Genomic DNA, 27,079 nt, shown 5'->3' with positions numbered 1-27,079 from the left:
AAGAAAAATAGATTGCATCAGCTTGATCAGAACTGTAAGAAATAAAAAGTGGGTAACTGTTTTTACATCATACAAATAAACCATAAAACATGATACGGATGGTAAAACTATAACTTGATTGAAGCAGATTGTATGGCAAGTTGGGACACAGTGCTGACAGACAACGTCATGCCAAAGTATTATGTTCCATCAGGCTAAATGATGTTTCAGCGAAAAACACCGCTCTGTATTAGTAGGAGGGACAGGAAGAGGAGGGGCAGGACCAGCAGATGACCGCATACATGCTGCTGAGAGGCTGTTAGTGATGCACCACTGCTGATCACTGGAGTTGCTCTACACGAGCGGCACTCAGGACCGCAGAAGGAGCAGACGGGGATGCTGCGCAACAGCTCCGAGTTGTAGGTCCTCCTCGCCTTCCTCTCTGCAGTTCAAAGAGACGGGTCCTCAGTTAAGCACCAGTATTATCACTATTACAACCATTATTACTTTGTTCTTTTGACAAAGTTAAACCTAAAACCACTTACAATTTTCATTGTTTAAATTCCACAGCAGGGCCTCTTTGAGTACTTAAACCATGAACCTTTAGGTGACAGTGCATACCTTTAGCCAATATACTCACACCTGCTAGTCATATTTTATTAATGTGAGTCACATATGCATTGACTAAAACAAGTGGTCTTTAACTGGCTTACGAGGGTCATAGTAGTCATAGATGAGGACCGTGGCATCTTGTACACCGGACACTTTGAAGCTCCTCATTGTTGGAATTGTTACACACACTTCAGAGGTGTTCACCTGCGCATGAGGTTGAACACACATAACTCAGGATAGCAGACGTCACAATTTCTTCACCCCCCCCCCCCCCAAACACAACATCACAACACTGGAGGAACAGTGAATCACCAAATTCGGGAATTACGAGCGTTCACCGTTAAAGAGTCTGACTCTGTCAAGAGAAGAAATATGACACAGTATGACACATTGTACAGAAACCTCGGAATCTTGGAATTTTTCCTGGCTTCCAAAGTTCAAAAGCTACTTCATACCATTCTTCTCTGAATGTGCAGCAAGGGACAAAGTTATGAAACAAAAATAGGGCTCACTGATTCCAGGTAAATGACGACTTTTCCTTGGGGTGTTTCTACTTTTCGGACCAGGTCGTTGGTTTCAATCCCTTCAGCACGTGGAGTAAAACCACTGAGCAGGCCAACCTCGATCAACACCATGCCCGTCTGGGAAATTATCTGGTTTTCCAACAGCCTGGAGGTGGGAACCAAATGCAGTCAAGCTGTGCTTCAACGGCTGATCGTTTCCAGTGCTCACACACCCTGTCAAAGCATTGCCGCCACCTTCTGCTCAGCTGGGAGCAAGAAGAGGCCTGGATGCTCACCTGGCACAAGCAGAGATGTTGAGATGGTCAGCATCATCAGCCATAACTTCAATATCCAAACTGAAGGCCTCACTTCCTGGAGTGCTTCGGCGTTGCCGTGACAACCCTTGACCATTCAGGTTGTAAAACACATTCAGCTGCAAATGACACAAAAGATTCCTGTCCTTAACCACTCACATTTATTCTTTTGTCTAAAGTGACTTACAATGTTAAGCTACTTACAATCATTTATCCATTTATACAGCTGGTCTATTTTACTGAAGCAACTCGGGTAAGGATATTGGAGGTGAGACTTAAACCTGCAATATTTCGGTCCAAAGGCAGCAGCTCTAATCCCTATGCTACCAGCTGCCCCCATTATTGAAAGAGCCCTATTTAGAGCCCTACGCAATTTTGGCGAAAACCACGTACAGTGTACGTCAGCACTGTATTTACTGTCCTCTGCATAGCGTTCATCTGTAAATGTTATAAGAATTCCTTATAAAGTAAAACTGGAGCACCTTGGTGACACTGGCACAGTGGTGAACTTGTACCTGTAAATGGTCCATAATATGTGCAGGTGTGAGTTAACTAGTGTGTGCGATTGCCCTGGGACTGACTGGAATCCCGTCCAGGGTGTACACCGCCACACACTCTGTATTGAGGAACAGGATCTGCACCGCTGCAGCCCTGCACTGGACAAGCTGTTATTGATAATAATGCATTTTACAATAGGTGGCATAAAATTGTGCTTATTAATAAGATGGATTGTTTTACCAGAGCAAATGAGATCAAGCTCTTTTCCTGGAAGTAAAACAGTTGTTACTTGGCTCTTATTTTGGACAACCACCTTTTGGCCAGTTTATTAATCACTAACCCCCTCCCTGAAGGATTTACGCTTGTTTAGTTATGACTCATATGAACCAAACAACAAAAACACTGTACGCCAAACAAGGTAAGGGGCTCTGAACTGGGTTCAGAGAATAAACAAAGGGCACATGTTTTGTAGAAGGACTCCCCGATTGCACGTGTTGTAAAGGTGTAGTCCAGCAAAGCGCAGCGGCCTTTCCTGTGAACAGAGGACCCACAGAGGACGGATGTTGTATCCGGGCGCAGCGCGCACCAATTAAACACTGAGAGGAAGCACTTTAAGAGCCTTGCAAAGATATAATCAAATTTAGAGGGGAGGATGTGCATTCCAGATGCTAGGAAAAATATTTTTTCAATTACGGTGTTTTGCTGCTTTTTTTTTTTCTTTCTTTTTTTGTTATTTATCCACACTCTGTTTTGACGACATTTTCAGTACCAGGGATGCAAAAATATCAATCACAGCTGTTGAACTTTTGCTTTTAAATGTTACGGACGTTTAATAGAGATCTTTTTGGCAATGACTTATAAGGGTCTCGTTACGAGCCTTAGGAGTGTTGAGGGGGTAACAATCGCTGGAGTGAGTGTATGAGAATGACATTAACATGGGGAATGTGATGTTGGAGAAGAGTCCCTGTTCCTTTTTCTATACTTACCCCGGACATGTAACCTGCCATTTTACTGTTTTTACTGTTTTTTTTTTTTTTGTATCAGGAAAGACACTGAATTAGTAATCACTAGATCACACATTTAGTTCCTTGGAGGGGGAGATGCTGTTGGGAGGTACAAAATCCATTAAGAAAGTACTTCTAGTAAATTGCTGTAGTAAGTGGCCAGCGGAACAAAATTCTGAAAGAATAAAAATAATAACATATGGGGTACTTCCGGTAAGGAACATCAGGAGTTTAAGTTCTAATAAAGGTCAGAGCATTTAGACTGACTGTGTGCATTAGCTGCTGGAGCCCAGCTGGAGAGCACATTTTTAAGAAATAATTGTTCTTCATTACCTGAAACAGAACAAATCCTCGGCCGACCATTAAGACTCCCACGCGCATATTTCTTCCAGTTTTGATCTGTATGAACACAAGACATTATTATTGACTTCTCTCCCCTTTCACTGCCTAGAGAGACAGCTGCAGTCACCATGTCAACCACAGGCCCGCAATCAGGTGAAGAGCACTCTGCTCCTAGCCCACAGACAACACAGTTCCAGTCAAAAGTTTGAGTACACTCCATGGAAATGTTGTTCCTCATGAGGCAACGGGTTTGCAAGTCTGAACAGGAAATGAGCATATACGTCTTCCCAGCCCTTCTGCAGCAGTTCCCTGAGATGCAGGACACTTGAGGTTTGCTTTGCTTTCACTCTTCCGTCACGTACAGGTATCGCCCAGAGGGACTTGCACCTTTGACGGGTACTTTACATTTACAAGGGGTCTTTGCTGGGTGAAGTAAAACGTTTAAGGAGAGGTCAGCTTGCCCAGTTGCTTCCACAACGGTGGAGGAGTGTGTCAGCATTCATTCCTCCTGAACTGGCGTGTGTGCCGTGTTTTCAGGACAGACATGAGAACTGGGTAACTGGCCACCATTAAAGCCAGAAAAGAAGAATATTAAAGGCAATAAAAATAAAAAAAAACTAAAGGTCACAAAGCATAGAAATATTCACACATCAACAACCTCAGTCACTATTTTTATCATTTTCCTCAGGGCCTCTTTTTTGTCAACAAAGAAAAGAACAGAGTAACCTTTTGACTCTGGAGCAGCAAGTAGTTGTTGGAGTCAACCTGGAAGCCTGTCTCATTGCGTGAGGCTGTTGTGTTCACGGTAATCCTGAGGTCAATGGCATCAGCCCCACTCAGGGCTGCATAGCATGACAGCGCCTGGAGAGCAATTATTGTGTCCTGCAATGGGCGCAAGAACAAAAGTATTGGAAACAGAGTGGCGACCCCAGCTTCGCTCGACAGCTGTGCTAATGACTGAACTAGCATAACAAGAACAACATGCACCATCTGAAGCTCTTTAGAGATGCACTCTAAAACCCGCCCAGTGGTGGTTCGCAGTCATCTTTCCCTTTTTTATTTCTAACGCGGAGCACGCTCAACCCCACATGTGCCCATGTTGGACATGTTTGCGAGGAACTTGTGCGCCAGAAGGACGTCCACGTGCAGCAGTATTGCTAACAGATGGGGGGCATCCTTGGCATCCGGAGACACCGCAGCTGGATCTTCCCAGCTCCGGCAGCAGGACACAAATCACATTTGCCTCGCAGTGTAGCTGCTGATAAACGTCCACAATCTCTCCATCCTCGTCTCTGTTCTTTTAAAGATCCAGACGGTATGATCTAAAAACCACCTGTTCCCAACCCTGTCTATCTTACCGTGCTGTCTTTTCACCAGGTGAAGACCTTCCATGGACCAAATGTCACGAGAAAGAATGGAACATAGTGTATGAATAGAAGATGCATATATAGACACACACACAGACATGGGGAGGACAGAAGCAACCTTCCTCACCTGAGTGGATCCATACCCTCCCAGGTGGTTCTGCTGTCGACAGAGCCACTTCATGAGTGAGAGTCCCTCCACCACCATGCCTTGGGTGAACATAGCCAACAACACATATGCAGCCGTCTCGATGTCCGTGGACCGTGCCTGCCAGTGGTGGACCAGCCCCACACCTGGAGTTCTCCAGGACATGACACCATCTAAAGGGAAGCACAGGAATTAACAACTGGCCTGCAGAGGATACGATCCACCTGGTGAGCGTGTGCCGCTGAAGAGAACAGAGCACACAGGCTCTTCAACACACTCATCTGACACCAGGAGTCTGTTTGTAATCTGTCCTGTTCATAAATTCAGAGTTATTTTCACCCCCTAAGTCACAATCAATAGAAGGTTACAGATGTACTGCTGTTTTAGATCCTGTACCAATACATCATAAAGATATAACAAACGAAATTAATAAGAAGTTTTTTGTAATATTTTTAACTTGCATATTTTTTATTAACTACTGAAAGTAATTTCAAAAGACAGAAAATAAAATACATTGTCTCCTTTTCACTGCTGATTGTAGGAAGATTCATCCCATGAACATGTGCAGCATTCATCATCTAGTTATTGATCACCAAAACCAGGGAACACCAGAGACAAAACGTAAACACTGTGGAAGTGAGTTGAATTAGTTGGTTCCTCAATCCTATTTCATTTGGGAGCTCTTTATTGTCATCTATCAGTTCAGTGGTGAAACACAGGTCACATTCACTCCTCTACATAGATCCCTGGAAAGCATAGCACAAAAAATTGCAGATGGCACTAGATATCTGTTTGTGTTTTTTATACTCTTCAGTGTAGATAACAAAAAATCTCACACAATTGTGTGGTCTGAGTCTTTAGATATTGTCCTGTGATACAGCTATAATGGTTAGGTTTGCTTTATACCTTGAACGTCTGCTCTTCTTACCAGCTCAGACAGAGCTGTTTTAGCCTTGGAGCTGTTGGCCAAGGACAGAGCGTAGGCCACCAGACTTAGGCTGTAGTTAGTGCAGGTCTCCAGAGTCACGTTGTTCTCGAGGAATGTCACTGCACCAGACACCTGAGTCGAGTAAACATTCTGAAAGGAGGGTTAAGCTGTTGAGAATGTCCAAAGGGTCTTTGGAGGTCGCTGTTAAAAATGAGCTGAACACAGCTGGAATGTTTACAACATTTAGAATGCTTGGAATGTTCTCGCAGAAAACAATAAATATTTATACATGTTTTGGCAAACAAGTTTTATGCAGTTTCTTCTGTTAAATGTGCATTTGCGACTTTTTCTGGCAAATTTATGAGAGAAAAGGCTTGTGTGAATTTTTCCACTCTAAAAATTCAGGAAAACATCTTATTAAGAGCTTTCCAGGTGTAAACAGTATTAATTAATGGCTCTCTTAAAACGAACTGTCTTTCTTCTCTATTGCATCATTACACAGATCTGAGCTCCACTGGCAATAGAAATAAATGGTTAAACAAGGCTTCCTCAGTACTGGCTGATAGAGAGGAAAAAAAAATACTATTCTGATTTCACAGTACTTTATTCAAGAACTGTTAAAGCGGTACAAAGATTTCTACTTTGTTTCGCACCGTGTAAGCAGGGTCCTCCAGCAGTGCCATGAGCACATAGGCAGTGAGAGAGACCGGGCCGTCCAGGCCGCCTTGTAGCTCTGTATGAATCACCGTCCCGGGCTCCTTGAAGCTCCCATCGTGGTTCTGTTGCTGGACGAGCCAGTTGGCCGTGGAGGTCAACACGGTCTGCTCCACAGTGATGAACGGGCGGGACTGCAGAAAGCACCTCAGCACGAATGCAGACAGCCTTCACCAGAGAAGAGCAAAGTCATACACACCTGGTCCCCAGGCACCAGGTGTGGACGGTACTAGGGCACCAAGTAAACTACATACCAGGTGCTTCCAGAAGAATCTAAGTTTCCAAAAGCACTAAATGAGCCATCCATCCTCTGGTAAGTCAGCTCCTGTTGGTAGCCTAAAAGCATAAGGCTTGTTTATTAGACCATGGTGGAAATAGCTTTTTGTACGGTTTCTACATTAAACTTTTCTTAAAATCCTTTCAGACAACAGATGACAGAATTTGCCAAAAATTTGAATTTTCAAGCTCAAATGCAATCATCCAGCTTGGAAAACATACCTTTCAGCATGAGTAATATTGCTTTCTGGCGAATTTTATCCATCATTCGACCGGATCTGGTCAAATACTGCAGCACGTAGACGTTGGGGGCGAAGTTAATCATGTTCTGCTCACCGCAGCCATAGGGCACCTGGATGAGTGATTCCAGGCCTTTGATTGACTGGCCCAGCACGTCACCTGTGGCACCAGGTTACAAGCACCAGGTTACAAGCAGTTGCAAGCACTGCCACCTAAACAGCAAACAAGTGATGCTGAAAAAAATGACCTTCCAATAGTCAAAGCAGCTTTTTAAGTCAACGAACATGACAAATGAGGCAACAGCATATTGCAGGCCCTATTTAAATAGGGTGAGCAAACAATCACAGCTGCATTGTCTGTTTACCATTAAACACAAAACTGGAAGGTCCCCAGAGCTGTTAATCGTCCGATTTTTCTTGGAAAGATAATTTAGCATCTTTGAAGGCTTATCATTCACATCAGTTTTTCCTCATAAATAAACTCCAGTTATTGTAATATGAAAAATAAAAACATGGAAGGCAAAGATCACAGTAATTGAATAAAATGTTGTGTGTGAAGAAACAAATGGGCCTACATACCAACCACGGTCACATGAGCCCTCTCACTGCCCTCCACCACATCTTCGGGGAAGGTGAACATGATCTCTTGATAGAGAGCATTACTTGATGGTGCCAACTCCAGAAACAGAGTCTTGGTGAATGTCTGCTCAACTCCTTCAGGCTATAAGAGACAAACAACAAATTTAGCAATGCTGAGATGGCCCACAAGCAAACCAATTGAAACAAGACCAAAGCGGAGTAAAGCGCGGTACTGTGGTGCTAGAGGTAGTGCTGGTGCCTCCCCACTCCAGGACTGTGTGTTTGGAAATAGGTTTGAATCTGGCTCAGTCTTAGTACAGAGTTTGCATGTTTTCTATGTGTTTGTTTTGGATCTTCTGGATACTCTGGTTTTCTCTCACAATCCAGAGATATGTGTTTCAAGTGAACTTCTCACCTGCCTTTGCGCTACGCTACCAAGATAGGCTGTGAACACCACAGTTCTTAACTGGACAAGCAATTACAGATGATGGATGGATGGATGGATGGATGGATGGATGGATGGATGGAAAAAACCAAATATTGGGTTTAGCAAAAAACAACAGTAATTGCCACACTCTCCGAACAATTAAGTAATTTTTCAGGTTACAGAGACCAAACTGCAACTTTATTGCTTTTAATTCAACTGTACCTTGACCAGGACCTTCCTGATGATGGCATCAGAGGCAATATTGGAGACTGCTTTTACAGATATGGAAATCTCTCCGAGAACCTTTGGTCTTATTGGGAAGAGGACAGAGGCAGAGTCCTGACGCTCAACAAAAACTGTTCGCATATTGGATCCAAACACTTGTTTTTCCAAGACAAACTCAAATGAACTGTTCTGTACAACAATCACTGTGACCTGGGGGAACAAAAAGGGAAAAATTGATAGTGCTTTACAAGCTGTCATGAAAAGCTCTTAACATGTTCATTTAGCTGACACCACTGTTTGGGACAAGTTACAATGTCAGGGTTTTTCAATAAGCTAATGACTATTATTCACTCATTTATGCATCTCAGTAATTTTAATGGAAAAAAAACACGGTGATTTCCTTGATCAAGAATAGTACAGCCAAGATTTGAACCCAGGCTCTACAGCTGAAAAGCAATGGCTCTAATCACTACGTTATCTGTTGCTGTCACTTCCAGTTCCAATAAGTCTCATTTACTCTCATTTAGTCCTTCTCCCTATTGCTCCATAACTCTGGGTGCAGGATGATTGCAATCATTATCTTTCACTTGACAATGCTAAAAGTCTACTAAGGAAAACAGTTCATTTAAGAATTTTCTCCAGGGAAAGCTTTCCAGTGGAAAAACACAAATGTGTCTCATGCATTGTTCACCTCAAGTTTCCTGTCCAAGTAGTTGAAAAGGTTGACCTCCAGAACCAGCTGTTCGCCCCGGATGATGTAAGCAGGAAGATTGAGAGAAATAAAGAAGTTCTGGAAAACTGTGAGCTGGAAGAAAATGGCCAAATTAGTATTGTTACTTAGGAAAATGATTCTGCATGATGTTTTCAGATTGATAGTCTTGGGTTAATGGATAAAATAGCAGCATGTGTAACCTTCTTAGGTTTACAGTTGATATATTATCCCTAAATTCAAAAAGGGATTCAATGGCATTTTTCTTGACACAATAATAAAGGATTATAGCAAGTTTTCTGCCTTTTTCAAACTCCTGTTCACATTGTAGTAAAATAAGGTATTGTACTAAGCTACTTCAGTTCTTAAAATTTTGCATTTTTACAGCTTGTCTTCCCTTCCCAACACAATAATCTCCATCATCAGCATTATTGTTAAAAATAAAGATAAAAAAAAAACATTTTTAGCTGGTACCTTTGAAGGGGTTTCAATGAGCCCCAAACCCAGATTATCTGACATTACAAATGCAGTCGCTATCCAGGAAGTGATGCTGTCTGGGGCTGTTAGAGAGAGATGTTTTGTCGTGGATTCACTGTGAAATACACACACACACACACATATATATATATATATGTACACACATACATATATATAAAAGTCATCAACAGTTACCTATAGCAAGAAGGAATAATCATATTGTCATATCTACTTGTCTCAGAATAATGCTATTTATGCACTTTATATTATCTGGTTTGATGTATGCATACCTTTTTTACTTTATTACCTTTAAAATAAGCATGTTTGCCATATAAATAGATGCATTATAACGAAATTACTCTCACTCTGTATAATATATGTGTACACTATCTTCCCCAGCCTATGTCCTCCATATCAGTCCCCTCCCCCTCCACCCCAGTGCCTGTAGGTATTTCCCAGTGCGGTTTCTTGTTCTTCTCCACCTCATATTGGCATCCAACCACAGCCAGGTCTCTGGGAAGTCCCGGCGCACCTGTGGCTCTTGCTCCTGCTTGTCTTCTCTCATCATTGTAGCAAGTTCATTTCCCAGCCCTACTGCATGACATGTAGAGATAAGTGATGTGAGCTTTGGCCAACTGGCCAGGAACAGTCATAAAACAGCTAAATACTTATTCTGTTACTCTAAAGGACCACTTAAACTATTTTAAATGTATAAACTAATGTAGCGTTGTGTCTCCCAGTGGGTTTACTAAAAATGTATACTTTACCATAACGATTTGTATGGTAATGTATAAAGGATGAAGGCAATACAGTTTAACATGTTATTTCTTCATACTCACGATACATATGTTGGTATAGAGGCAGTACTCTGACTGACACAGTGTCTGTTAGAACCTTGAGGTTACACTTCTGGGGATTGGAAATCAAAAGTTAAATTTCTGCAATATGACGATAAAGTGGTTTTATTGCTGGAACTATCTATGATGTTACTACCGTGAAAATGGAGAAGGCATCGTCATCCATTTCGGTATAACGAAAGTCGACCTTCTCAGTGCTGAATTCCATCAGTTTCTCCAAAACCTGAAAGAACGCAGGCAGCGCCACTCCAAATACAATCCAGGACACAAAATATGCTTCATTCTGTTAGTCTGCTTCAAAGATGCAAGTTCCAAGGCTCAGCGGATAGTGCTGGTTCCTCATTGCACCTGAGCAGTGGATTCAGACATGGTATTGAATCTGGTTCAGTCTATGTGGAATTTGCTCTCTCTGGGATAATCTAGGTTTCCTCTGGGTCCTCATGTTTCCTCCCACATCAAAAGACATGTGTTTCAGGTAAACTGGTGACCAAAATGTCTGTAGTGTGTATATGTGTCATTGAGTTAGTGCATTGTATTGCTCTGCTGTAAAAATGAGTGAATTATTGCAGGGAGTTTAGTGCAGCGTATCGAGCACCGTAAGTCACCTTGGGCAAACATGTCATCTAAATACTTGTTAATAATCATACCTTGCTTTGGACAAAAGTTTTTGCTAAGAAATGTAGGTTTAAGACATTCTTTCATCCGGTCTGTAGCATCACCTTATGCAGCTGAATTTGGAGAACTGAATCAGCTTTTCAGATTACTTCCAAAGAGCTTTTGGTTAACACTCATCTCAGCCCCAAACTGCTCACCTCATCCATGTCGATGCCATTGTTGGGCTTGGCTAACTGTGCTGCTTTATCAACCACCAGGACGCCCACCAGGGACCCGGGTTCTGACACAGACACTTTGAGCTCGACCTTTTCTGCTGGTTTGGCTCTTGCCTGGCTCCAGCTGAGAGACACCTGTGAAGATCTGCTCATCACGACAGCCTTTGTATGTCACTATAGTAATAGAAAGTAGCCTGACCTTCCATTCAAGTATCAAGCCTTTCTAATAAAGGAAAGCAGGGTGGAGTAGATGATGACAAAAAAAAGAAGTTTGCATAATGCATGGCTTTTTAAAGGAAGACATACACTTAGCAGGAAAATAAGCGAAAAGCTCAGCATCTGCATATGTAAGCAAAAGTAAAAAAACAATTACATTGTTCTTCAAGGCCTTGGAGATTGGAACCTGCAGGACATCGCTCACAACCTCTCCAGTGGTGTGGATGGTGTACACAATAATAGAAGCCAGGGGAGTCCAATCATCTTCAGGGTTCAGAGAGAAGGAGGCTGAGGTCTCTTTCCCAGCAGCCACCACTTGACCTCGAGACTTAACCTGGGGAAACACACTACAGTGTAAGGATAGGAGGTTTCATAAAAATCACCTTAAGTTCAGTGAATAATAGAACAGTTCAAACCCCATGGCACCAGGCAAGATTCCATGATTCCCTGTTGACGGTGATTAGAACTACATCCAGCACACCATGTATAAACACACTCCTGAGAATATAATAACCATGTTGATGACCCAGCTTCTCCTATTGTCTGAGGTTAAAAGCGCATCCAGTGCATGACTAACTACTAATATATTCTTGAATGAAAAATCTGTTTCCTCGTACTTCTACTCATCTACTTTTTTCCCCATCATCTGAAACTTTGGTTATTTTGATGAAATTATTTGTGGAAACACCTTGTAAGCAACGTTGAATAATAAGGAAATGGAGTCGATGTCTTTCAGATCTTGTAATAATGAACCACCATGGTATACCTAGCCTGCTGCCATAATAACTAAAGTCCCTAGACAAAATTCCTAAATTCTTTGCTTTATGAGTGTAAATGAAAAGAGGGAAATGACTGACATTGACAGGAATAAAACTCCACATGGGGGAACTTGTGGGTGTTCTCAGGTTTATAGCTCAAGTGCACACTGTGTGAAATGAGTGAGAGCTGTTAGACAACAAAGACTATAATATACCTGTCAAGTAAAGAACATGTTAGAATTAATACCTACCAAGTAATGAAGCTCTGTCAATGGAAAATTGCTGTGTGCAATCAAGGGAAGAGGAACTCCCACCTAGAAAACAGAAGCAAGGAGCATGTATGAAAATCCTACAAAGCAGCCCATAACAGTCAATGACCAATGAACTTAAGTCATAAGTTGCATAGAAAAGATCAGATGCTGGAGAACAGGACTGCCGCAGAAAAACAAATAATTTCCTTAATACTCTCTTGTGTGGGCACTGACATTCAGGAGTGTTTATTTAAAACCTCAAAAAGCCAAACCATTTAGTGATCATGTCACCCAAACATCTGTGCAAAAGAACATGGTACGTAAGGTCTTACTTGGGCAGGAATTTCCTGAGCACCATACCAATGAGCATCACTTCCCTGAGGAAAAGACATCAGAGCAAATTTTAAGGAGGTTAGTACCACACAGACTGGTCTACTTACTTGACTGCTATCCAGACCAAAATCTAGCCCTTCTGTTGTTACCAACTGAGCATTTACAGCCATCAAGTTCACACACTCTTGATTTACCTGCTGAGGAAAACTGGCTCTACGCAGCTGGAGGTAAGAATTACTTGTGGAGAAGTAGTTGGTGGACAACCACAAGAACTCATGACTGTTTTCAAAAAATGCCTGAAAAAGACACAGAGGCGAAACACAAGATGACACAGTCTCAGGAGGCTTCTTGAGCATGTGAAATATTCATAGGGCTGGGCAGCCACCCAGCACAGAAGTAGGTATTGTAAAAGTCCTATCAGAGCATGCTTAATGAGTCCATCCAACCCAAGCAGTTTAATGAAACTTTTCTCAGGTTCTGCAGGGATGCAGACCTTAATAGAGAGAAACTGCACATAATCCAGGAGCTGAAACTGGATGGGCACGATCCCATCCACAGGTACAGGAAGGCTTATGGTCTGGGTGAACATGTTTTTGCTTGGAAACAGAGATTTTGCTCTGTTTTCCACAGCGCTTTGGTTATCACTGAAGGAGATGTTGAATTCCTGATTCTGGTAGAGCAGCCAATAGTCCCAAGCCTCAGAGTATTTATTCTGAGTGATGGTCAACGTCACATTCTTCATCTGATCCGTCAGTGTCAGGGGCTTCATGTTGTATGTGGATATCTTTAACTGCAGGAGGAAGACACCAGCATCAATATTTCCCCTTGCCTGAAACCCATCCCCCTGCTTGGAAAGCTACAAGTCATTTGATTTTGCATTTTCAATGAGGCGGGTTGTTGTCTTGTGGTGAGACAGAATGTTTCTGGAAGAACTACAAATCAGTGATTTCAGCAGACTATGAAATTATTTTTGGGGAAAATATATCATTTGTTCAGAATTTCATGAACCCAGAAGTGCCAATCTACAATCTGGATGGCTTCAATTTTTAAACAGGAATTTTGAAATGGGAAGGAAGACAGTCAAAAGTATAAAGGCAGTATAAAGTTGGTACTTCACTGACTTTTTTCATGAAGCTCTGGAGCAGAGAAAGAGGGATTTACTTACGTAGGCTGAGAAGTTTAATGATGGCTTTAGTTGGTGGGAATATCCATAAAACATGAGATTATATTTATTTTGGACAACCATCACTTCAACCGATGCATTAGATTTTAACCCTTAAAAAAAGTCATAATCATTATCAAAAATTAATGGAAATTCATGCATGTGAATTAAATACCAAAGCAATGGTTTGAGTTAAATCTATAATATTTTACTGTATTATATTGTATTCATAGTTTTATACTTATCTTGAACAAAACATACTTATCTTGAACAAAACTCAAATCAACAAATTAACAGATCTCTCCATATCAACAAAAAATAAATTCATCCTAACCTGTTAAGGACTCTGTGACGCATGCCGTGATATGAAGAATAACTTCATTGTAGCTGTTTTCACTAGAAAGGTTAAAGTCACTCTTGGTGAACTCAAAATCAGCTGAACCATTGATCTGGGGAATTAAAATATTACAGAAACCTATTTAAGTAAAAGAGTGCCAGGTGAAAAATAAAAATCTGTGTAAAGTCTGCTGTGTAACAAGCTGGTTACTCACATTCTACGAACCTGCTTTACTCAGTCAGCCTACCAGATGTGACAGTTATCAAGTTGGACAACGGTTCATTTAGCACATTCATCAGTTATGAGTTATAAATATGGGGACATACTTTCATTACTGATAAAAAATATAGGTGTCACCTCAGTGAGAACTGAATGAGAACTGTTCATTATAAATGTAAACTGAAATTAGGGCTACAGATTTTCACTCTAAACCCCAAGCCTTTGTTTTTTTTTTTTTTTGGGGTTGCCTTGTGACAGACTGGCATCCCGTCCTGGGTGTGTCCCCTCCCCCTCCAGCCTTGCACCGTGTTGCCGGGTTAGGCTCCGGCTCACTGCGACCCTAATTGGGACAAGCGGCTTAAGCAAGTGTGTGTGTGTGTGTGTGTGTGTGAGTAAAAATTTTTAAAAAATCCTTGCCAAAAACTGCTACAGCACAGTTTCTCTAGAAATTCCTTGAAGTAACGGAATTAATCGAACGCTTCACTCCCTACATCCAATGAAATGACACTGAAGTCCATTGTTCAAAATAAAATTTTACATTTCAAATTTGACTGAACTGCTTATCTACTAATTATTTTTCTTGAAGAATTTTGTTCAGTTATCCGGTGCCACTACAATATTGTCATGTGAAAGGCCTTTTGTAAATAATGCCACGTAAATGTAAGTCACTTTGTAGAAAAGTGTCTGCTAAGTGAATAAATGTAAATGCAAAGGTAAATGATGCATGAAGCTGAAGCTCACCTCCTTACTTTTATTGCTGGTCTTGTACATGCTGAAGTATTCCGATTCTATCAGTAGAGTGAAAATACCTCTTACCGGCTTTCCGTAAGTGTATCTGGGAAAAGACATTTTTATCACTGTAAAACTGGGACCGCAATGGAAATGTGATTTCCACCCTGTCCTGCAGTCCAATGAATCACATCTTTATCATTTCTTCACAAACTTTTGCCCACCCTTTGAAAATGCACATGTCTGTGCATGATGAAATATTCCTCTTGTGAAAGCACTTAAAGAGTTCGTAAGGTGTAAAAAGTGTTTGCACCGATACAAGTCTTGGGGCAGCAAGTGCAGCAGCAGTTACAGCCATTACGTCGCAGTCAAAAGACAGGATTGAATCGCATGCACTGCAGTACATTTACATTTAGACACTTGGCAGAATCGAATCGTTCTGCTGTGGGGAAATGAGCAAACCTGCACCACCACCTTTACCAATAGCGAAAGGGGTGTGTGGAAAGGAGTAATACGTAGACAAGGCCACCAGGGTTGATCCACAATTGAAAGAGGGCCTGAAGATCATTAAAAGACAGGAGGCACAGACTGAGAAGAAATCTGCCTTCTTTCTAGCAGACAAACAACTGGAGGTGAAAGAGGGGGATAAAAGAGTAGCATAATCTCAATTGTTAATACAACAGATGTCTTTTGGTACATGGAAGCCCCGGTTTCACCTGCATTAGTCTGTAAAAAATGACATTGTGCACACACAAAAAAAGACAATGGTACCAACATAGGGTAATAATAATAATAATAATAATAATAAGAAGAAGAAGAAGAAGAACAACAACAACAACAACTCACTGTGCTGAGATGCTTAGTGTCAAGTTGTCTTCACTCAGACAGATGACAGATGGTGCCTTTACAGTTACTTGAAACACAGGAAGAACTGCAAAAGACAGAAAGTGCTCACACAGTCAGCACACGAACACAAGTGGTTCATGGTATCTGTGCTTTGTCATGAGAGAGGTCACCAGAGGAACCCATTATATGTGAATTCATGAGAATAGCCAAGACTACCGCAAAGTTTGCACGTAGTCCACTGTGAAATCACACTCCTTTTGTTGAATATTTCACACCTTACCGTAGTAATCCACAAGGAACTGCTTCTCAGTATGAACATTCTGCAGGAAGATAGAGAATTTTTTTTTTTTTATTTGATCCCATTTATGCTTTTCTTTGAAAAGGAAAAACGTGATCGAGCGATTTATTCCCAGTTATCACAGTGGGTAGTGGATCGCAGTCCTTATGTTCTCAGCTTACCCAAACACCCTAGTTTCTGTTTGCAAAGTTGATCTGAACTCAAAAAGGTGATGCAAAAGTTATTGAATAAAAAATATAATGTAAACTCTGCATTGATACAGTCACCAAAGCAAATACATTAGGACAAGGTCTAAACTTACAATGGTCGAAGCCTCGATAGTCCACATGCCAAGGGGTGGATTTTCAGACAACTGAAACTCTTTGGATACGACGCCTAGAAAACTCTCCAACGATAGCCACCGCTGGATCATGTGTCCCTTGGGATCCTGATACATAGACAGAAAGAACAAAGACGTGTCCCTATGAAAACATGATCCGTGGTCTGTGTTCTTTGCCCCAGTTGTGCACTATTCATGGAAGTTCTTCAAATATTTGCGCTTATTTTATTTCCTCTTAATTCCTACCTTAATGACAACGTTAACCTTGCTCTTGTTCGGTTTACCATCCGGGTAAATGGACACAACCCTGATTTTCACCACCTGTCCAGGCTTGTAGTTGGACTTGTCTGTCTGAATGAAGGTGGCTGATCTCCTGGGCCTGAACTCAAGTACTGTTCTGTTGTTGAGCACCTCTCTTTCTTTCACATACCCCTTTACTTCCAACATAAAAGGGTGACTTGCGTTAGCACTAAGAATCTGTAATGGAGAAGGAAATGTGAAAAGTTCCACAATAAGGAGATACAAATGTTAAAAAAACAGTAGATAAAAAAAAACCACAGTAAAAGTGATACAACCAGGCCATGGAAGGTAAGAATGTTGAGCTGTGCGCAAACAGCTATTGTTAGCGAGGAAACAATGGAGCACTGTGATACTGCAGAAAAATCTGCTTCCCCTGGGATAAATTGTACTGAGTCCTGATGAAAGCCCCTGAGGTCAGGGAAGAGACGAGGAAGCTGTCACACGATCTGCTGCGCAAATGTGCGAATGTGCCTGAATAAGTGGCGATGACACCGTACCCAGGCGGGCTGCAACACGGGACCCCGCTCGTTCATGTGCAGTCATCAAACACCCCTTGAATCTTACACTGAACTGTACCGGGGATCTGACCCAGTTGTGAGCCTGTCAGACATCATCTCATTTAGAATAACTGGAAAAAAACAGGAAACTGAAGGTGTTCGCAAGGCAATGCACACACACACATTTTCAGAACCGCTTGTCCCATACGGGGTCACGGGGAACCGGAGCCTACCCGGTAACACAGGGCGTAAGGCCAGAGGGGGAGGGGACACACCCAGGACGGGACGCCAGTCCGCCGCAAGGCACCCCAAGCGGGATTCGAACCCCAGACCCACCGGGTAGCAGGACTGTGGTCTAACCCACTGCGCCACCGCACCCCCCCTCGCAAGGCAATGGTTTATTAAAATTATGGAGCGCTACTTTAAAATGAATTGTGCGACAACACGAGTAGGAACTCCTACTTACTGATGGCAGAACGTGAAGCCCAGTAGAACCTGCAAAGGAAACACGCAGAACCGGTGAAGTGGTCGAAGCGCATTTTCGGTTGAGAGCTTCACTCAATTTACTCAACGCAGAGCCAAGAAAGAAACATTCACCTACAGCGCTGGTTCTTCCAAAATCACCATTCATTTAAAGCATTTTTCCAAGAGAATTATCTATCCTTCTGTCTCAAGCAAGATTCAAACACGCAATGCACAAAACTTCCGTGTAGATAAACTTAAGAGGCTAAGTTACTTCAGCCAGGTTAATGCTTTGGGACATTTATGCACATAAAATGGAGCATGGGTAGATTTGAGTTTATTCCTTTTCTGGGATTATTTATATTCCCTTCCTTAAAACTACAGCGCTAAGAAGGGTCGATGATGAGGATGATGAACACATATTCCATAAAAAATGGCAGACTGTTTAAAGGACACTTCAGTTACCCCCGTCTAGATAAAAGGATTTTGCATGTTCTCCCAGTGTCTGCGTGGGTTTCCTCCAGGTGCTCTGGTTTCCTCCCACAGTCCAAAGACATGCTGTTCCGGTTCCCCCATAGTGTGTGAGTGACACAGAGAGAGTGTGTTGTACTGATGTATGGATGAGTGACCCATTGTAAGTAGTGTATCTAGCAGTGTAAGTCACCGCGGTGCATAAGGTGTGTGGGCTGGTAACACTACATAGTATCCATTGGAAGTCACTTTGGAGAAAAGTGTCTGCTAAGTAAATAAATGTAAATAAAATGTAATGTAAATAAAACATATACCTTCCGAAAATTCTTTTACTCCCCAGCTCACTCTGGTATGGCCATTGAAAATTTCAGCAGTCACTCTGATGGGGGACTGGGTAAACACCGAGACCGACAGCACGACCGGAACCCCAGGGTGCAGGACCTCCGGAGCTGTGATCAGGTACGTAGGCCTGTGTTTGGGGGAACAGCAGAAAGGGATTCAACAAACTCATGTAGGAGAATTAACACCCAGTTTTACAGCTCTCATACAGTGCTTTACTGTTTCATTAAATAATGAAAAGTTAAAATGGGGAAAATTAATTTATATTCTCATATTAATTTCATATTCTCTGAAAAGTATGCATCCTCCATTATAACATGGACATTTCTGATGCTGTAAGAAGTGAGTAAAACATATTAAAGTCTCATATATTGTTTATATATGTCTTCATTTATATTAGAGCTACATCTTTGCCATATTTTTCTTTTTTAGATACATACTCAGTAGAATTGTGAATCAAGTCAGTTTACATTGAGAATTATTATATATTCATTATTATACACAGAGCAACAATTAAGAATATTCAAACAAAACTGCTCAAGAGCACCTGTACCTTGTGATGTTCTGGGATCCACTGGAGATGACCAGGAACCCGAAAACATTTAAAGCAAAAATCCGCTCCATGTCCCACCAGAGACTGCACTGTCGTGGACTATGACACGATGCCACCGTCCCCTGATGATCATCTTCACAATGTGACTCCACCCACAGGACGAACAGGGACCGTAAAACTTCCTACCACCTCTAACCGTGGCTGTCCTCGGTGTCAACAAAAGCACTTACACGGTATGTCTAAATATGAGGTTATGAAATCATGCGTGAGTTACTATGATCTGAAATAGGAGGAGCACCAACTGCACTTCCATCAAATTGTTCCCTTATTCTGTCACAGGATAAAAAAGCTTAATTGTTGTTGGTTTTTGGTTTTTCCATTACCTTTTCACATTCTAAACAGGGAAATGATGGTGAAAAAAGTAAAGAACAGTGCAGAGGAATTATATACAATTGGTGTAAAGCCTTTGCTGCGCAGTTATCGGATGTTGTAAACAATTCAAAGTAACAAAATAGAACTTACCATTCATTTGAGACAGCCATTCCATCAGTTTGAAAAAAATCGAGCAATCCCAACAAACTCATCAGGTTACAGAACTGGTGTTACATTTCTTTTAGTGGAAACAGAGATTTTCTGACTCTGTTCCCACGGTTACAGCTACAGTGAGAAGCCTTTAATTTTTTCTCTTTAACTTGCATTTCAATAATCCTCGTAATACTATGAGAAATTTGCATTGAAACACCAGCACACTTAGCAATTTACATTTATTCACTTAGCAGATGCTTTTCTTCAAAGCAGCTTACAACAGATATTATGTACTGTTACTAGCCCACACAGCTTATTCACCGCAGTGACTTACACTGCTAGATACACTACTTACAATAGGTCACTCATCCATACATCAGTGGAACACACACACACACACTCTCTCTCTCTCTGTGTCAGTCACACACTATGGGGAACCTGAACAGCATGTCTTTAGAGTGTGGGAGGAACCCCACACAGACACAGGGAGAACATGCAAACTCCACACAGACTGAGCAGGGATCAAACCCACATGCTCTCACACAACCCAGGTGCTGTGAGACAGAAGCGCTACTCACTGTGCCACCCAAAAATAAAGGAGGTTGCCAGACGGAGAAAGCACACAAACACGCATTTAGTACCTGTGTTGTAATACCACAGGTGGCTTAGGAGCTAATCTTACAGCCTCAAGGATGCTGGGTCAAATTTTGTGTGAATTTCTAAAGGCTGCTCTGTAAAATGAAGAATGCAGTATTTTTTTTTTTAAAAAAAGATAGAGGGTCATAATGCAAGGATCAACTCACAAAATATATCACTGCCCTGCTTTAAAGTGTATCATTCATACATATTGGAAGATACATGAGAAATGTAACACTGGATTTTAGAGCACTGAGTAGCAGCATATTGTTTAGAGCCATATTCTTTCAATGGAAGAACCTGGGCATGTATCTCTGCTCCTGCTGCAATACCTTGAGCAAGGCACTAAGTGTGAACTGATTCAGTACAAGTTGCACAGAAGGAGAAATGGGCTTAATTACTGTAAGTAGGTTAGTATATAAATCTGGTTGTGTTAGTAGTCTTGGAGAAGAGCTTGAACCAGTATAGATAGCAACACTGGAATTGATTGACCAATATATTTCCATTTTGCTCCACTAGATGGGATAGTTCTTCAAGATAGTGACATCCATTGACCAACAAGATTTCACATCCACAAAAAGTGAGCCATTCCAATTATTTAGTGCAGTATATTGACTGGGGTGTTGGGTGTATGTAGTGTAGGCTGATTACAAGTGTTTTTTTTTTTTTTTAAAAAAACACCACTTAAGAGTTTAGAAACCAGGGTATGTATTTACACGACAAATATCAAGAAGACATTCATAAGTTTGATGACCAAAAAAAAAAGTAACACAAAGCTGTAGGTGAATTCTTTTGAAAGAAGATCATCATCATCATCATCATCATCATCTTCCTCCGCTTGTAAGAAGATACCTGGATTATTTCTCTTTGGTCTCTTTATCCTTTTTGTTCTGTTTATCTTTGTCCTGTTTGCTGCTAGCTTCATTGTCACTGTCACTGTCACTGCTGCTGCTGCTATCACTACTGCTGGTGCTGCTACTGCTGCTGCTACTGCTGCTCTCATCATTGTTATCCCTGTCATCAAAGGCCACTTCCTTGGAGTCCAGATCAGCTGGGGCTTCATGGCTCTCTTCTGTCTGTGCAGATGCCTCTTTAACCACATGCTCTTCCTGCTGCTCCTCGTCTTGCTGATCTTTCTCCTGTTGCTTCTCTTCTTGCTGCTCCTGCTGCTTCTTCCACATCTTGGCCACAGCGAGGAGTTTAAGATTTGGTTGGTTGGCAGAGTCCTCAGGGAAGATGTAGTCATAGTACTCCTCCCAGCCAGCATCCGTCTGGAGGGGATGGAAACAAACACTTGTAGGTGTACTGAGAGAAAAACATCCCTGAATATTACACAAACCAGAAGAAGCTTTACAAAGTACGGAACTACCAGCAAAAGTCTCACCCCATCCTCTGCAGTCACCTTCCTCCTCTTCTTCACCTTCTCAGGCAGCAGCTTGCTGACCCGCTCACGTGTGCTGTCGGTGCCGAACTCGGCCTCAAAGTCACGCCAAGACTCCAGCAGCATCAGCCGGTCCTCCTTCTCTTCACAATTCCGCAGACCCTTGTTGCCCTCCTCGTAGACCTGCCGACACTTGTCCAGCCTTTCCAGGCTCTCCACAGACAGCTCGAACTGGGCGTAACTTATCCAAACCTATGGAGAGCAGCCACAGTTATTTTTTTTTTTTTTTAGAAACACACAGAAGCTGGACTGACATGGGGTGAGTTGACCAATCCCCACCGATCAGCATAACATACTGTGTAGTACTGAGCACTATTCTGAATGCTGCCTGAGCTGCAGTTACTGTCTGCTGCCATTTCACCTCAAGCAACAGCTGCCTGCTTTTTGTGGAAACAGGACCTCCGTAAAATTTTTTACGAATGCTGTGTTTAAATTACTATAAACGAAGGGAAAATATGCGTTAAAGTAGCTACTCACTTTAACATGCTGTGTGCGCTGCAGCAGTCTCTTGTAGAGCTCTCTTGCATTTTGATATTCTTCTTGTTCAATTTCAAAATCAATGTACGATTTCCAAAGCACCTGAGAGAACAAGCAGGTATAAGCTGAATCCCAGGAAAGTTGCCACACAATTCCAAAAGTGTCTAATACTCTACCCATATTTTAAAAAATTTAACTTATGCATTACAAAACAAAAGAATTAGGGTGAAAGAACTGAAGCCTACAGTTATTTCAGTCAAGACGAATAAATACATTGAGGGAACACATGAGAGCTGCAGGAGGGGCAGACCTCTGGCATGTCCAGACGGGGCTGTCCTATAGCCAACTCAAAGATGGCTCGAGCTCTCTCTACATCACCCAGGATGGTCTCCAGCTCTGCAAACTTGATCCATGTGGTGCAGTTCTCTGGGGAGTACTCCAGGTACTTCTCATAGAGCTTCCGGCACCTGTCAAACTCCCGCAGCTGCAGCTCCAGCTCGATGTAGCCCTTGAACAGCTTGTTCTTTGGGCACTTCCCAACACCATTGCCCTGGAGAGGAAAGAAACAGAAGTCAAGCACTTTTAAGTGTAAAACTGTGATGGCTAAGGCCTCCTGTGAGCTTTTCTGTTTGCAGTTCCAGTTTCAACTGTTGTTTAGAAGCAGTTCCACCAACCTACCAGAGCTCTCCTGGCAAACTGGAGGTTCTTCTGTCGAATTTCAAACTGGGCGTAGAGCAACCATAATTTGGCAAAGGTAAACTGGCACAGAGAAAAAGCAACACTGTTTAATTATATTTGCGATATCCGTTTTTTCTTCCAGTTAACTGGTCAAAACAGGGTTATAGCAAGAACCTTCATTAGCAATATAATTGGTCACTGCAGAAAAAGTCAAACATACTTTGCTATTTACTCACATGACAGAAAATATAAATTTTTATTCAGTGGTACTTAATATTCTCTTACAGTTGATGTGATTATCAACAAGCAAGTAATACAGTACCTTTTTATGTGGAATGAGTTCAAGACAAGCCTGGTACACCTGTCTTGTCCTCTCGGGGTCCTGTCATTGGCAAAAATTTGGGTTTCTATAAACACACTTACAATAAAAATGCAGCATTTTCACAACTATATTCTCAGGTTCTTATTACCCCACAAAGACTATGTCATGCAAAAAATGTACAGAAGGAAGCAACACATTGATTCATTTAGCTGACGCTTTTCTCCAAAGCAACTTACGAGTGTTGAGATTACAAATATTTACCCCTTTATACAGCTGGGTAATTTTTCCAATGCAATTCAGGGTAAGTACCTTGCTCAAGGGTACTACAGCCGGAGGTGAGGCCCAAACCTGCGACCTTTGGGTCCAAAGGCAGTAGCTCTAACCATTACACTACCAGCTGTCCCCACTACCAGGTAGTAAGTTACAGCTTTTACATTTTTTAATTTTTTTTTTTTTTTTTTTTTAAATATGAAGAAACAACTAAACAGAACGTACCTTTACCTCCAGCTCTTCATACAAAGCATAGTTGATCCACAGGTAAATATACCTCCTCCAATGCCTCTTCTCCTGTATCGGGGGAGTGTTGGCAATCGCTCTTTCGTATACGTCCCTGACAGTGTCGGGATCAGCATCGCTCTCCACTAGACGCAGGTAATCAAACCATGCATCATAATTGTGGGGGTTTGCCTAGAAAGATGACAAAATCCTAGCTTCAGAAAACAGCGATAACCTGGGGAAATGTTTGCACAATGACTCCTTGTGGGAGTATTAAAACTTTGATAAGACAAGCGTTCTTTGATTAATTGTACTTTCCCCCTTATTTATTTTTGAAGATTTCTGTTTATAACAGCTATAGTGACCTGTGCTTAACCATCATGTCGGCAAATAGCAGTAAAATGCATCCAAAAAAAAAACAAAACTCTGGGACCAGACTGATTTAACTCCATTCCATAACGTTTCCTGCTATATCAGTGTTTAGTCATAAAATGAATAACGTTAAACATGCCTATGGAATGAACAAGTCCACAACAGAGTTTGTGGAGAAAACATTCAGTCACTTCAATACAAAGTTTAAATACAGCCTAATTAAAAACACTTTATTTTTAAATTATAGCCACATCAGAGGTCTTAAAATGCAACTCCCATAAAATGGAACTCAGTAACACTGATAATTACACATTCTGATTTCAAATTTACAAATAAAAGTGCCTTAAAAACAGACTTTTCGTCCAAACTGTTTGTAAACTGAGAGCCCAGTATACAGACTCAAAAATCAGTATTCCTATACCTGCTGAAATTAGCCATAATGCAATTTTCAACATGCTTACCTTGACCTCTTCCTCATACTGAAATCGTCTCTTGCTAACAATCACATCCTCAATTCCCCTCCTGTCCCCGAACTTCTTCTCAAAAATTGTGTAGTTTTTGAAAAGCTCCTGGGCCTGTTGCTTGGGAATCCGATCCAAAGCATACTTGTAGATGACTCGAACCCGCTCAAACTTAAAAAGGATGCAAAATTGAAATTAAAACAACAAACGGGATGAAAAGTTTGAAGAAGGTCAGGACAGAGTGAGAAAGTAGCCAATAAATAGTTCCGTACCTCTTTCTGTTTCTCTTCAAATTTTGCAAAGGCTACATACAAGTTTTCATCAACTTGCTCTTCACCAAAAAACTCCACCGCTCTCTCAAACACCTTCCTGGCATGGGCAATATAGCCATGCTTTTCCTCAAAGCGTGCATACTTGATCCAATTCTTCACTTCAGGATGAACAATCACAAGTGCACTGGGGTTAAGTACAGTAACGGTAAAGCAGAGTTGATTGTAACAATTAAACACAAGTTACATTAATTAAAAAGGGCAGCAGGTAGTTTAGTGGCTACTTCCTGATTTCAGATTCTCAAAATAAACAGTGGCTAGAAAGGATATATTGCTCATAGATGGAGCGTGCTTTCTCCACTTCCTTGTAGCGCAGTTCAAAGTTGATGTAGGAGTGCCAGGCTTGCTCTTCTGGCTCCCACTCCATCCAGCGCTCAAACACCTGCCGGCAGCCTGCAACATTACCCAGCATCTCTTCCATGTAAGTGTACTTGTACCTGGGAAAAGAAAAATCCTCTGATGGAATTAAGCAGTCTCACTAGATTTTACAAGTAATGTTTATACTGAACTTGCAGGAAACCTTTGAAAATTCTGAAGAGACCTATGCTGTTCAAATGTAATAATATGCATGTTCTCTTCAAAGGTAATACGTATGTCAATCTTGAAAATGTTTTGCATAATTATATGGAATCTAACACACAAGTTTCAAGCCAGAGTATTATACAACAGACCTGATACAATCAAAATAATATTTAAAGCAGTTATTTTGGACAAATCAAATACCAGAACTGGCTGACACGAGGCAGGATGGTGATGGCTCGGTCCCAGATGTTGCGAGCATGGTTCACCTGCCGATTCTTCATCTCCATCTCTGCATATTTCAACCACAGGGTAATGTTTCGGTGTTCCACATCCAGGGCACGCTCGTATATTGAGCGGGCTCTAGAGAAAGGGGGAAGAAAAATAAAACTAACTATGCCACTTAACCAAACATGGTATTTATTCAGGCGCTGCCCATCATGATCAGCGCATTGAACACAGTACCGTACCTTTGGATTTCTTTTAGACTGTCCTCCCATTGTGCGTATTTGATCCAGTTACTGATGACAGTTCGGTTTTTTCTGATATTGTCTTCAAAGCCCTGTAATGTAGAAAAAAGAGCCACAACTTAAAATTATGCTCAATGAGTATGAATAAATTCTAGACAACACTAGTCTAATTACATTTACATTTCATTTAGCTGATTCTTTTGTCCAAAGCAACTTATAATGTTAAGCTACTTAATTATTTACCCATTTAGGCAGCTGGATAATTTTAATGTAGCAAATTTTTAGGGTAAGTACCTTGCAAAAGGGGCACTACAGCTGGAGGTGGGAAGCAAACCTATGACCTTTGGGTCCAAAGGCAGTAGCTAGTATAACCACCACTGTACAGCCAGCTGTCCCAGCAGCTGTTAATAGTTTTAAGTCAGAACCAATTGGCTTTCATATTCCTGTATGGTTCAAGTGAACAGGATTTAAAATGAAAGGAGAATGAGACACGTCCTCAGAAAACAGCTCTTCTCCTCCTCCTCCTGCCTCCCACTGCGGGCTTAGGACACCAGACTCACTTTGCGCTTCTTCAGCTTGTAATCATTGAGCTCCTCTTCGTCGGTGATCTTCTGCTTGGGCGGCGGGGGCAGCAGCTCCAACTCCCTCTCCTTGGCTTCTCGGAGGAGCTGCTCGGCGGTGATCTGCACCTCCGCAGGGGCCTTGTTCTTCACCTGGGGAACACACCACCACGCACGGCGGGCAGATCATTATAGGCTAACTTGCTGCAACACTCGCTTCTTCACAGCTCGAGAAAACACGCTTTGCCTCATCGCTTCAATACTATAATTTAATTTTCCACAAACATTTTCGTAGCCATTGGCTGCTAAAATACCTGGATTTCTCCCTGTAAACACACAACTACCAAAGAACTTCAATGCTCCTATTAGCACGTTGCTAACAGCTAGCTAAGCTAGACAGCTAACTATCGGTCCAGACCAAAACTAATACTTCAGTACCTTCGCCACCTTCGGAATTCGCTGTTTTCCTGCCGCTGTCGAAGCCATGTTTGCGGGTTGTTTCTGCTAATCTGAAATATAGTATGTAAATCCACAAAATCCAATTTTAGAACTGGAAAAAACCGCGCGAACATCCAAAGCGGAACTGTGCGCGGCACAGACTTCCGACGTAACCTTTCCACTATAACCTTTAACTTCCGTTACGTCACAGAGTGTACTGTTGCTATGGTGACGATTGAAC

At 41.8% G+C, this 27,079-nt stretch overlaps 2 protein-coding genes across 2 annotated transcripts; both read right to left on the bottom strand.

The window, feature by feature from the left end:
* Nucleotides 1-141: 141 nt before the first annotated feature.
* cd109 (CD109 molecule) lies at nt 142-19,190 on the bottom strand. Its single transcript, XM_018743552.2, has 32 exons — nt 19,116-19,190; nt 18,569-18,692; nt 16,740-16,970; nt 16,476-16,601; nt 15,945-15,961; nt 15,043-15,136; nt 14,080-14,194; nt 13,749-13,858; nt 13,077-13,373; nt 12,778-12,879; nt 12,583-12,627; nt 12,251-12,313; nt 11,399-11,575; nt 11,008-11,160; nt 10,332-10,418; nt 10,178-10,247; nt 9,821-9,932; nt 9,336-9,453; nt 8,844-8,957; nt 8,150-8,362; nt 7,501-7,642; nt 6,905-7,081; nt 6,661-6,742; nt 6,346-6,574; nt 5,671-5,842; nt 4,747-4,937; nt 3,979-4,134; nt 3,244-3,309; nt 1,391-1,527; nt 1,104-1,260; nt 693-795; nt 142-421 (listed from the first exon to the last, which is right to left on the bottom strand). The coding sequence occupies exons 1-32, from the start codon at nt 19,184-19,186 to the stop codon at nt 207-209; spliced, it is 4,266 nt and encodes a 1,421-aa protein (XP_018599068.2). The 5' UTR covers nt 19,187-19,190; the 3' UTR covers nt 142-206.
* A 1,468-nt stretch (nt 19,191-20,658) lies between these two features.
* Nucleotides 20,659-27,013, bottom strand: crnkl1 (crooked neck pre-mRNA splicing factor 1). The gene is made up of 14 exons (XM_018743500.2): nt 26,839-27,013; nt 26,401-26,553; nt 25,841-25,932; nt 25,575-25,733; nt 25,122-25,288; nt 24,795-24,973; nt 24,523-24,693; nt 23,690-23,881; nt 23,195-23,254; nt 22,873-22,953; nt 22,505-22,744; nt 22,195-22,296; nt 21,661-21,909; nt 20,659-21,547 (listed from the first exon to the last, which is right to left on the bottom strand). Exons 1-14 carry the CDS (start codon nt 26,884-26,886, stop codon nt 21,134-21,136), a joined length of 2,307 nt encoding a protein of 768 aa, XP_018599016.1. The 5' UTR covers nt 26,887-27,013; the 3' UTR covers nt 20,659-21,133.
* Between the last annotated feature and the right edge of the window lie 66 nt (nt 27,014-27,079).

This window comes from Scleropages formosus, chromosome 1 (assembly GCF_900964775.1).
Source record: "Scleropages formosus chromosome 1, fSclFor1.1, whole genome shotgun sequence".
Lineage (NCBI taxonomy): Eukaryota > Metazoa > Chordata > Actinopteri > Osteoglossiformes > Osteoglossidae > Scleropages > Scleropages formosus.
The sequence above is the reverse complement of the archived record's forward strand: the minus strand, read 5'-3'. Positions and strand labels throughout refer to the sequence as shown.

Bases quoted from the DNA above. Each gene is read 5' to 3' on its own strand.
- cd109 (XM_018743552.2), bottom strand. From the start codon at position 19,186: ATGGAGCGGATTTTTGCTTTAAATGTTTTCGGGTTCCTGGTCATCTCC. The intron at 10,419-11,007 runs GTGAGCAGTTTG...GCGTTCTTTCAG, and splicing joins ATGGCATCGACATGGATGAG to GTTTTGGAGAAACTGATGGA. The intron at 796-1,103 runs GTGAGCCCTATT...CCTCATGCGCAG, and splicing joins TCGTCATTTACCTGGAATCA to GTGAACACCTCTGAAGTGTG.
- crnkl1 (XM_018743500.2), bottom strand. From the start codon at position 26,886: ATGGCTTCGACAGCGGCAGGAAAACAGCGAATTCCGAAGGTGGCGAAG. The intron at 25,933-26,400 runs GTGAGTCTGGTG...TCTACATTACAG, and splicing joins ACAAGCTGAAGAAGCGCAAA to GGCTTTGAAGACAATATCAG. The intron at 21,910-22,194 runs GTGAGTAGCTAC...TGCTCTCCATAG, and splicing joins AGCGCACACAGCATGTTAAA to GTTTGGATAAGTTACGCCCA.